This window comes from Mustela nivalis, assembly GCF_964662115.1.
Source record: "Mustela nivalis genome assembly, chromosome: 7".
Lineage (NCBI taxonomy): Eukaryota > Metazoa > Chordata > Mammalia > Carnivora > Mustelidae > Mustela > Mustela nivalis.
The window spans coordinates 60,080,518-60,093,309 of NC_139026.1; the positions used below are offsets into that span (position 1 = coordinate 60,080,518).

General features: G+C 35.8%; 1 protein-coding gene across 3 annotated transcripts in view; it reads left to right on the plus strand.

Annotated features, from left to right (window-relative positions):
- PIK3C2G (phosphatidylinositol-4-phosphate 3-kinase catalytic subunit type 2 gamma) overlaps positions 1-12,792 on the plus strand; it is a 351,683-nt gene that overhangs the window by 218,743 nt on the left and 120,148 nt on the right. For all 3 annotated transcript variants that reach the window (XM_082742400.1, XM_082742402.1, XM_082742401.1), the window contains 3 exons: positions 2,655-2,762; positions 7,813-7,905; positions 10,958-11,087. In XM_082742400.1, the coding sequence (XP_082598526.1) occupies positions 2,655-2,762; positions 7,813-7,905; positions 10,958-11,087 (331 nt within the window). The remainder of the gene's footprint in view (positions 1-2,654; positions 2,763-7,812; positions 7,906-10,957; positions 11,088-12,792) is intronic.

The window sequence follows — 12,792 nt, forward strand, 5'->3', positions numbered from 1 at the left end:
ACTTTTTAGAGGACCCTTGTCCAAGGTACAAAATCAAGGTATAGATTTTTCTAATACTGTAATAATCAAAATAAAGACTTTTGGGACAAAACAAATAAAATTAATTAAATCAATAGTGATGAGGATAGTAAAACTTTTATACTAAGATCCAATAATAGTCAAAATATTGTGCCTTTTTCATCCCTGATTATAATAATGGGCCTGACTATTCTTTTTCTTGATCTGATTGAACAATATTTGTTCTTTTTAATTATCTGCATCACTAGTTTCCCTCACTGATAAAGACCATTAAGTAGGTTTTCTTATGTTCAACATTCTAGATGCAGAAAGAGAGTGGGAAACCATTCATTGTATTAATAACATCATTCAGTAACAAGTATTCACAGACTGGGAATTAAAGATGGAAAGATGACTAAAACATGAAGTTTGTCCTCAAAGGGAGCACATAGTTTCTCTCCACCCACTGTCTAAAATCAAAAAGAGTTTTCAGCAAAATAATATAAAAACGCTGACAGGTAAAGTGTCCCAGAATTCTTTCCCAGCCCAATATTTTTCTTGCTGGAAGTCACTCATTTGATAGAAGTGCCAGAGCTATGGCCCTTCACCTATACAGGAATACATAGGAAATAAAAAGCATAAACATGGAATTTATTCTCAAATGGGAAACTCTCAAATAGGAACTCTAGATTGACAGAAAAAACTTAAGATACATAACATGATGAGCAATGAAAAATAAACCAAACTTCTATAATTTCTTCATATTACTGTATATTATTTTCTAATGATAGAAAAAAATTGAAAGCAAGTAAATAAACTGGTTTAAAATTTATGAAATTTATATAAAATTTAGTCTTTATTTCTTAGATTTCAAAATTTCTCACATATTTGAGATGCATGCTACAGTTAAGTAAGTCTGATGCCTTTTTTGACCATTTGCATTAAGTTCCAAAGTGCTATTGATATTCTTTCAAATAAATATATTTTGCTCACCTAGACTGTTTTTGTGATAACATTTCTTCCCATAATAATAAGAAAATAAAAATAGAGATGAAAGAAGCATTTACAATTTTGCATAATTCAAGTTAGCTATTTTTTCTATTTTGTTTTAAAATGTACTAATTAGTATTGTATGGAAGTGTTGAATCACAATATTGTACACCAGAAACTAATATTATGCTGTATGTTAATTCACTGGGATTTAAATAAAAACTTTTTAAAAAGACCTTTTTAATAGATACTTCATAATTCTGCAAACCTACTTATAAATTTTTGTCTGCTTATTCTGATAAAGGCTAGAGTTTTTAATATATTAAAATTGCCTCCCTAATTATTTTTCCTCAGATTCCTAGAAGTTATTTCTTTATATATTGTTTTTCTTGGCTGTTTACTATTAAAGCATGTCATCTCATAAAAAATAAAATAAATAAATAAAAAATACTAATTAAACTAACTGTGTGAAAGAAGATACTTAAAGACAGTAGAGGCTCCCCTCCATGGTATTCCTTAAGGGAATCCATGTATAGATAAGACAAAGGAGGACAGACAGGAAGAGTTGCCATAGTGGAATTCACCTCATTTTTCAACCTTGCTCTTCTGGATTCTGCTCTTCTGTTATTTGCCGAAGACCCAGGAGTGAAAGCTGAGAAACTCCTGGGAGTTAATTAAACATTATAAACCTGAGGGCATTTGAGTGGCTCAGTTGGTTGGGCGAAGGCCTTCGGCTCAGGTCATGATCCTGGAGTCCAGGGATCAAGTCCCGCATCGGGCTCCCTGCTGGGCAGGTAGTCTGCTTCTCCCTCTGACCTTTGCCTTCTCATACTCTCTCTCTCTCTCTCATTCTCTCCCTCTCAATTAAAAAATAAAACCTTAGATAAAAACAACAACAAAAAAACAAACTAACAAAAAAAAAAAAAAACCCAGAACATTATTAATCTGATACTTTCATTTTTAGAAATGGACTCAGAGAGTTTCTGAAAGTGGACTAAAAGAAACTTTTATATTTTGAATTATTGTTTTTCCCCTTTTTTGATTAGGGAATATGCAGTTTTAAAGGTGTTATTTGTGCTTTTAGATCTTCCACAGGTACAGAGAACTATGGAAGGGAATGGGGTAAGTATCAGGAATATACTTATTAGCATTTAATAAATCATTTGTTCAAATATATTACTATTTCTGACAGTTATCATTTTTGCCATTATTGCTCTTAATACATGTGATTTTTTTTTTCTAAAATGTACTATCACTATTAAGTATAAATCTTGAGGGTTACAAACTAAGATTCCAGGAAATTATCAGAATTAGATGATGTTAACAATTACTTAAAGCAGGTTCTATAAGATGGTGGGCCACAGTCAAAGCCAACCCATCATGTTTTGTTTGAACAGAATAGTTCTTTGTTTTGGTTTTGTTTTTAATTGAATTAAAAATCCTGTAGAAAAGACATGAACTCTTTAGCTCCCCATCGCCCCCCACTCCCTATTGTCTTTAGCCTTCTGCTTATATGTGACTACCTCATCTACCTGACCCCAAAGCATCCAAGTGTGCAACCCCTGAATTAGAGAGTTTAATTAATCAGTAGAAAAAAATTGTAACTTGAAAGAAAGTCGAATTCTTAACAGTTTCTAAGATGCTTTTTCAACTGATTTTTTCCACAGGAGGTACTAAAGAAAGAGATTGGCAGACTAGAAGAATTCTTTCAGTGTATAAAGACCTGTCACCTTCCTCTGAACCCTGCCCTGTGTGTAAAGGGTGTTGATCGTGATGTAAGTCAGTTTATTCAGTAGATAAGTTGAGTATTTTTGTTTTGTATTGTTTAGCTCACCCTGTGTTTTTGAAATGGCAAAAAAACAACTTGTAAATTGTCAATGAAAAAATTTTTAAAAAAATAATCAAATCCCATCCAAGCTAAGTGCTGCATTTGATGCACTGTGTAAGGTTGAGATTGCACTGGCCTCATCACATGATTTGTTGGTCTAGAAATATACTATCAGTTCAGTAAAAATAAATAAATAAAGATACTGCTCACTAAATTGATTTCTCAATTTATTCAAAATGGTTGATTTGCTGACCTTATGCAGGTTGGCTTTAATTTCATGCTTATTTAGATTATGTGCATAGCCATGCCTAGTACACTAGGATATTATTAGCTACAACACGTCAGTTTTTATTTAATTTAAAATTCATTGACTCACGTGTCAGTGTACCATATATTTTGTGACTTAACTCATGCCTGGAGTGACCTTTCTGGTATCAGAAACAATTTCTCTCTCTTGCTCAGGCTCTGTCAGTCACACTTCTCTGACTTAGAATTTCTTTCTCCTTTTATCTCCGTTAAGTTTATTAGCCTCCTTCTCAAGGGCCCAAGAGTAGAAAGCACTAATAGAGGCAGGATTGGTAAGTGAAACTTAGAGGTGAAGAGGTTAAACTATCACACATGTGTAATAAATGTTACTTGACTGACATTATAATACAATCAAGAAAACAAACCCAGTAATTAGGAGAAAAGCTAGACCATTATTAGTATGAATATAAAAAATTTTGCTAAAAAGTTGGCCTTGTTACCTTTACAACTTTGCTGCCTCAGAAACTTTCCTAATATGCTATGCACGCATATTTTTGAAAAATAACAAAATAAGGCATCAAATTCCACAGACTGTGATATGTTTATCAGGGCTAAAACCCAAATCATTGCTGATCTTTTAAAATGTGTAACTCTTTAATCATTAGCAATATCCACTGATAAATGTTGCAAATACAGGGAAATGCAGCATTTCAAAGATGTAGTATCTTAAAGTACAAAGAACAGTATGATTCATTGAGTCTAGATTGTGATTTTTTTGTTTCTGTTTTCTTGGTTTACTGTTGTTTAAGGAGTAGAACAATTTGCTGTTAAAATTCCATATGAGTCCTGGTTTTGGTAGGCCTTGGAGGTATGGGTTATCAGCTCTAATGGGTGGTTGCTGTGCATGCCTGTGTGAAATGGTCAGGATGAGGATCGCCACCCCTAGCACGGTAGCTGAGCCACACTCCTTTCCTATATCCACCTGCAGACAGTAGTACTTTCCCTGAGTCTGGAAAGTATGTCAAGTAAAGCTCCCTCTTTTCTCCATTTGCTGTGGCCAGCTGTGCCTGGCACAATGCTGGGCACCTGTGTGTAGAGCAATAAACAGGGCAGATGTGGCCAGGTGACACTCCCTCCTAGGGAACGTTTTAGTTTATCCTACAGTCCTGCAGAACAAGGAAGTCTAAAGGAACATACATCACATCTGAAGATGTGGCGAATGTGGCAAAGTTTCAGTCAGAGCCTGCATCAGAGGATCCATTCTGGAAAGAGGCTCTAAGAGTGTAATGAATATAAGACATTTAGAGGCACTCCTCAGTCAATGGTTTATTTGAGAATCTACTAAGCAGGGAAGCCCTATGAATGCAGCAAGCATGGGAAGACTCGTCATCACTACTCCCATCTCATTCAATATCAGAGATTCCATAATTAGTAAAAAAAAAAAAAAAACAAAAAACCTTATAAATGTGCTTCATGCATAAAAACCTTTACTCATTGACCCTCAAATAACTCATCCTCAGGAGAAGACATAAATTTCATAAGTATAGAAGGCTTTCATTCAGAATAAAATCCTTTTCTAAAATCAAGTATTTCACATTAGTGAGAAACATTACAGGCGACATGAGTGTGGGCAAGCTCACTGTTCCAACAGAAACCATTTTGACCACCAGAGAATCCATACTGGGAAGAAACCCTGAGAGTATAATGAACATAGTAAGGTCTTCAGTGAGGGTAGATGTCATATTTGACATCAGAGCCTCCATACTGGGCAACAAGCACAATAAATGCAGGCAGCAAGGAAATGCTTCAATCAGAACTCTCAACTTGTTGGCTGTGAGCAAATTCAGACCAGAGAAAAACATTTGGAACACAGTGTGGCAAATATTCAGTCAGAGTAAATGTCTTGTTTTATGTCACCCGACTTCACACAAGCAAAAAACCTCGTAAGTATGGAAAATATACAGTCAGGACTCACATTTTGTTGTATAACAGAGAATTCACATTAGTGAAAAATCCTATGAATGTGATAAGTATGGGAAGATCTTTGGTGATAGCATCAACTTTACAATGTCAGAGAACCCATCTGGGGAGAAACGCAATGATTGTGGGAAAGCCATTAGTGATAGTTCACAGTTTATCAGGCATCAGAGAGTTCACACTAGAGAGAAGCCTTATGAGTGTATGAGTATGGGAAAGCCTATAGTCAATATTCTATTTTAATCACCATCTGCAAACTACACTGGGGAGATGCACTCAGGCCGATCTCCTTTTTAACACATGGCTCTCCAAGACAGAGGACAAAGATCTTAACTTTGAGTTAAGATTTCTTTCAAAGAATTTTTACCCTTGTCTCTCCTTGGAACCACTAATTACAATGAACCATTTCTTGTTTCCCTTTCCATCACCAGGGAACGGACCATTTGGGAAAGTGGTTGTAACATAATATAATCCTTCCCCACTCCTGAAAAAGTAAGGACCACACACTTCATTTACTAATAGGTTTCTTTCCTTTTTTAAAACTATTTTAAATCTATGTCATTAGTGTGTGCTTCTCAAGAACAAGGTCCTATCTTTCTTTCTCTTTTCTAGCTCTTCCTATATTCTTTTCTCTGTTCTAGTTTTTTTTTTTTTTTTTATCTCACCATTTACATAAAATTATCTTCCAACTCCAACTCATTCTTTCCCTTCTCCTGGTTGTGGCCCTTGCAGTCCATTTTTAACATCTAATCTCAGTTCTCATTGATTGCTTTTCCCTACCTAGAAAGCCTTTTTTTAAACATTTTTGCTAATCCAAGTTCCACAATCTTCAAATCCACCTCATCTCTGAAAGACTTCTCTTCTTTAAGTGCTTCTTCATCCAACTGCAATAAATGGCCTTGTAAATTATTTTCAACTTAATGCATACAACTTCCTGTAGGCTCTTAGGGAGTAGATATAGTACCTCTGATATCACATAGATAATGGTTTGTGCATATTACTTGTCAAATATAAAATATTTTTTGCATGAGTCTCAAAAAGTTTACTGCATGTGAAAACCAAAATATAAAACAATGAAGTTAAAATAGCTCCAAGTGATGTAATTAAGAAGAAGGGCTAAGCCTTGTCTTCATCCCCCCTTTGCCCTTTTTCTCTTCCCTGAACTTGGGATGCCTCAGAGTGACCTCCAAGAATTGGATGAGCACAGTTTGAAAATCACTGATCTAGACTCATTTCTGGACTAATACAGGATTTCCTAATTCAATACCATGACAGAAAGTCATATGTTCCCTGATTGACTGATTCTCAAAGCAAGAATTCATTACTTAATAAGCAGCCTCATCCATTTTCTATAAACCTCAAATTGATTCAGTAAGCAAGGGTTTCTGTTTCTTAGGGATTAGGTAAGATTTGTGTTCATAGGTTAAGTTAAAAATATATATCCTTTCCTCTCTGTTTATACTGATTTCAGACTTCTCAAAAAATAATGACATTAGCTGATCCTTCAACATGTATTGATGTCATATTTTACTAAGTTGATAAATTGAAACCATCAAGTTCTTTTCCTTTATTTAGTATTGATTTAACTCTTCACTGTCAACATGAAGTCTCTAATAGCCTAAAGACATACAACCTTTTAACACTCAATTAGATGTAAGAGCAACAAGAAAAGTATACTGAAAAGTAGTCAATATCATAAAGCTGAAAATGGAAATGCAAAGTGTAGCTGAAAGAAAGGGAAGGAGGAAACATATGTTGTACTGTTATTTATAAAGGTAAGAAAATACTCATTAACTAAAAGAGAAAAAGAATGCATTGTTATTTTTTTTTTAATATTTTATATATTTATTGGACAGAGAGAGAGAGAGAGATCACAAGTAGGCAGAGAGAGAGAGGAGGAAGCAGGCTCCCCGCTGAGCAGAGAGCCCGATGTGGGACTCGATCCCAGGACCCTGAGATCGTGACCTGAGCCGAAGGCAGCGGCTCAACCCACTGAGCCACCCAGGCGCCCCTGCATTGTTATTTTTAAAGTACCTAATTAGTGTCAGGAGATGCACTTTAGAAGGTCTTTTATATCTATTAGGCTATATATCTTTAGTTACAGAGTTCAATTTTGAACTCAGTCTTTCTTAACCCTAAAACCAGATTTCCTTAAAGAATTCTGCAGGGGATGGGGCGCCTGGGTGGCTCAGCGGGTTAAAGCCTCTGCCTTCGACTCAGGTCATGGTCCCAGGGTCCTGGGATCGAGCCCTGCATCGGGCTCTCTGCTCAGTGAGGGGCCTGTTTCTCTCTCTCTCTCTCTCTCTCTGCCTGCCTCTCTGCCTACATGTGATCTCTTGTCTGTCAAATAAATAAATAAGATCTTAAAAAAAAGAAAAAAAAGAATTCTGCAGGGAAGAAATAATTAAAAGGAAATATATTTTTGAATAGCAATTTTAGATATTAATCAACTATCATAAACACAATGTCTACATACTAATTAGTTTATTTAAACCTCCAACATATCACCACTGTTCAGTGAGAAAACGAGTAGTTAAAGATTTACAAACTGCCAAGAAGCTACATTTTCAGTTTCTAAGTAAATGCTTTGGTTAGTGGACCAAAGTTGTTCTATTGTTGTTTTTAATAAATATGTTTCTTTGTTCCAAAGTATAAAAATTATACATATGTGTTATATTTTCTTACATAAAGAATTATGCAAGAAGCCCATGATTTCAGGGAAAGTGTTCTTTCTGGTTTATTTTGCTCAGGATTTTTCTCTTCTCTTTCTATAGGCATGTTCATATTTCACATCTCATGCTTTGCCATTGAAGATTACTTTCATCAACGCTAACCCCATGGGCAAAAACATCAGCGTCATTTTTAAGGTACAAAAACATCAGATTGATTTCACAGGTAGAATTCTTGATTTATTTCTTGCAAAAAGAAATTATTATAGTTACTTTCCTCTGATGACAGCATAGAGGATTCCAGTTATTTTTGATTCTGCATTTTTACAGAATTATAGAACATGTCAATGATTAACAATAAATCAATCATTACTGGCTCAAGCTAGTGAACCTTCAGTGCAAAACTTAAGAAGATCTGTTTCAGTAAGTGAAATTATATGCTTTTGAGTGGCACAGGAAGTGGAATGTGTGGGAACCCCCTAGTGAGAGAGTTTTCTTTGATTTAAATACTAAATTAGAATCAATATTAGCTAAAATTCAAATGATATGTTAATGTAACATAAAATTCTATTCTGCAGGTACTTGCTTATTTTAGTAATTTGGATTATTTTCTTCTTTTCAAATAAATAGAGGCCAAATCAGTCTCTATCATGAATCCCATAGGAAAGTAGAGTAAAATGTAGTAAAAGAGTTTGGGGCAAGTTGGAAAGTGGGGCCAAATAAGAAGCTGTGAGTGAAAAGGAAAACTTTGGAGCCATTTGGTTAATTTAATCAAGTATTCAGCCAAACCAGACAACTAGGTCTCAGAGTAAATTATTTGGTGGATTTTGATTATTTTTGAGGATAATTTTTAGCACACCCATACTTTGGCTTTGACTTGTGTAACTTCAAGCATTGATGGTCGTGAAACACTGCATTTTGGGTAAAGAAAAATATACCACAAAATTACATCTCGGAATATTTTTTCTGCATATAATTTAGAAAGCATTTTCAAAACCAAACTTCAGTTTTAAAAGCAGAAAACTATCCTTCCCCTTTGGACATGTTCCATTTCCTTTACCTATGCTAGAAAAATTGCTCCTTAATCATTTATTATGATCAAAGGCTATTTATTGTGAACACTTTTAACCACCTTCATAATATGAAAATTCAATGATTTAAAGTCTGATGAATCCTATGTGTGCCGTTTATACTCCTCGTCAAGAAGCTCTTGGTATTCCAACTCTATAACAGTATGTACATTTATGGCATACCAAATAATGTTGTAGTTAGAAAGAAATCTCTCTTGGCTGAGAGATTTGAATAAACATTCATCAAGCCTCTCTTCACTAGATTTTGAATTTAAGACATCACACGTGGATGATAAATTGAAAGATTATTATCAGCGAACAACTTTCCAAGCAACTTTTAGTTTGATGGCTGAATCTTCTGTAATCATTTAAAGGAAAGTTCTTATATTCTTTGATCCTCTCTCAGAAACACAAGGTGTTCTTTTTTTTTTAAATTAAGTTTATTTATTTTCAGCATAACAGTATTCATTATTTTTTTCACTACACCCAGTGCTCCATGCAATCTGTGCCCTCTATAAAACCCACCACCTGGTACCCCAATCTCCCACCCCACTCCCGCCACTTCAAACCCCTCAGATTGTTTTTCAGAGTCCATAGTCTCTCATGATTCACCTCCCCTTCCAATTTCCCCCAACTCCCTTCTCCTCTCTAACTCCCCATGTCCTCCATGCTATTTGTTATGCTCCACAAATAAGTGAAACCATATGATAAGTGACTCTCTCTGCTTGACTGATTTCACTCAGCATAATCTCTTCCAGTCCCATCCATGTTGCTACAAAAGTTGGGTATTCATCCTTTCTGATGGAGGCATAATACTCCATAGTGTATATGGACCACATCTTCCTTATCCATTCGTCCGTTGAAGGGCATCTTGGTTCTTTCCATAGTTTGGCGACCGTGGCCATTGCTGCTATAAACATTGGGGTACAGATGGCCCTTCTTTTCACTACATCTGTATCTTTGGGGTAAATACCCAGGAGTGCAATTGCAGGGTCATAGGGAAGCTCTATGTTTAATTTCTTGAGGAATCTCCACACTCTTCTCCAAAGAGGCTGCACCAATCTGCATTCCCACCAACAGTGTAAGAGGGTTCCCCTTTCTCCACATCCCCTCCAACACATGTTGTTTCCTGTCTTGTTAATTTTGGCCATTCTAACTATTGTAAGGTGATATCTCAATGTGGTTTTAATTTGAATCTCCCTGAGGGCTAGTGATGATGAACATTTTTTCATGTGTCTGATAGCCATTTGTATATCTTCATTGGAGAAGTCCCTGTTCATATCTTCTGCCCATTTGTCTATACTGCCTAGAGCAATCTGTACTTTTAATGCCATTCTAATCAAAATTCCACCAGTATTCTTCAAAGAGCTGGAGCAAATAATCCAGAAATTTGTATGGAATCAGAAGAGACCCCGAATCGTGAAGGAAATGTTGAAAAACAAAAACAAAACTGGGGGCATCACGGTACCTGATTTCAAGCTTTATTACAAAGCTGTGGTCACCAAGACAGGATGGTACTGGCATAAAAACAGACACATAGACCAGTGGAACAGAGTAGAGAGCCCAGATATGGACCCTCAACTCTATGGTCAATTAATCTTTGACAAAACAGGAAAAAATATACATTAGAAAAAAGACAGTCTCTTCAATAAATGGTGCTGGGAAAACTGGACAGCTATATGTAGAAGAATGAAACTCGACCATTCTCTTACACCATACACAAAGATAAACTCAAAATGGATAAAAGACCTCAACGTGAGACAGGAATCCATCAGAATCCTAGAGGAGAACATAGGCAATAATCTCTTCGATATCAGCCACAGCAACTTCTTTCAAGATATGTCTTCAAAGGCAAAGGAAACAAAAGCGAAAATAAACTTTTGGGACTTTATCAAAATCAAAAGCTTCTGCTCAGCAAAGGAAACAGTCAAAAAAACAAAGAGGCAACCCACGGAATGGGAGAAGATATTTGCAAATGACAGTACAGACAAAAGGTTGATATCCAGGATCAAACTCAACACACACAAAACACAAGGTGTTCTTAATACTAACAAAACAACTGTAACCATCCTAAGTTGGGCTGGAAATGTATTTGAGGAAAGAAATGATATATACCATATTTGAAGACCTTTAATGGAACTCAAAGAGAAATCCAGAGTCTCTAATTTTGTTTTTAACAGGCCGGAGATGATCTTCGTCAAGATATGCTTGTTCTGCAGATTATTCAAGTGATAGACAATATTTGGCTGCAGGAAGGCCTGGATATGCAAATGATCATTTATAGATGCCTATCCACAGGGAAAGGTCAAGGTCAGTATAGATTAGAAAGTGATTTGGCTTACATTATTTATCTTAAACATTCACTGGTAACATGACACAAACTTTCCACAGCCTTCATCTTGGACTATAAATTTTAAAGTCAAAAGAACCAAACAACGTCATTCTTTTTTCTTAAAAGTAATTATTTTCAAGAGTGGGTGAGTCAAAGTAATTTAGGATGTCAAAGAATGTATTGTCTTTTTTGATATTAATTAGGATTTTGACAATCCAAATGTTAACTGTGGTGTCCTTTTGTGTGTCTTTTGTATGTTTTTTCTTTTTTTAAAAAAATGATAACAGAAGAGCTTATTCGTTCAAAAAATTCAATTTTTTGCCTTTTAACACAAAATTTACAAAGTTGCAAATGCTTGAATGAGTTCTGAACTATCTAAATACATTATAAATCTGCATTTAATTTCTAAAAGACTTTTTTTTTTAAGATTTTTTTTTATTATTTATTTGACAGACAGATCACAAGTAGGCAGAGAGGCAGGCAGAGAGAGAGAGAGAGGGGCAAGCAGGCTCTCCACTGAGCAAAGAGCCCTATGCCAGCTCGATCCCAGGACCCTGGGATCATGACCCGAGCTGAAGGCAGCGGCTTTAACCCACTGAGCCACCCAGGTGCCCCTCTAAAAGACTTTTAAATAAATCATAATTTCAGTAGTCAAAGATGAGCTGAGCAAACATACAAATTTTGAACATACTTCTTTTCCTTTATAAAAGCCAAGATGTTAATATGGAAATATAATTACATTTAATACACATTTTCAATGAAAGTAACATCAATGGGCCACCTAAATTACTACCATCACAAGTAAAATTTACACTTAATTACAATCATGCTAAATTGAAGAAATAATTCCCAAGATACCTTATAATTTTCTTTGAATGTTGTCACTGCCACTTAAAATTTCATTCAACTACTTGGTAGGACAGAAAATACAACTGCATAAACAAAAGGATAAAAAATCATAGAACTAGGGGCACCTGGGTGGCTCAGTCATTAAGCATCTGCCTTCAGCTCGGGTCATGATCCTGGGGTCCTGGGATCAAGCCCCGCATCAGACTCCCTGCTCAGCGGGAGGCTTGCTTCTCTCTTTCCCACTCCCCCTGCTTGTGTTCCCTCTCTCTCTGTGTCTCTCTCAGTCACATAAATAAATAAAATCTTACAAAAGAAAAAATCGGTAGAACTAGGGAACGAACCTAGAACCATGTGGTTGTTGTTGTGGTGGTGGTGGTTGTTATTCAGGCAGAACTACAATTTAACTTTAACAGAAAAACTATCACTGTCTGCCTCCCCCCGCCCCAGTACCTGAGGTCCCACCACAAAGCTCAGCACCCCAGCCACATGTTTGGAAGCACCTCCATGTGGGCTTAACTTGCAACCTAATACTTCCGGCTGACTCTGTAACAAGTCATACTACCCAATTATTTTGATTTTGGTAATAGAGCTCTTGCTTTCATGACAAGTATCCACCCCTGAACCCTTTCCAAAGCTCTAGTTCCTAAGAGTATCATTGATACTGTGAGATTGTTATCCCTTGTGTTTACTCTCCTTTTTCTTACATAAAGTAACCTAATTCTTTCAAATCCTAATGTATTGAAAGAGAAAGAATAAAGCTAGATGAGCCAAACTGAACTTTCTGATGTCACATAGATTACCTTTTCTTCAGAAATCGAATATATCATGGACCTC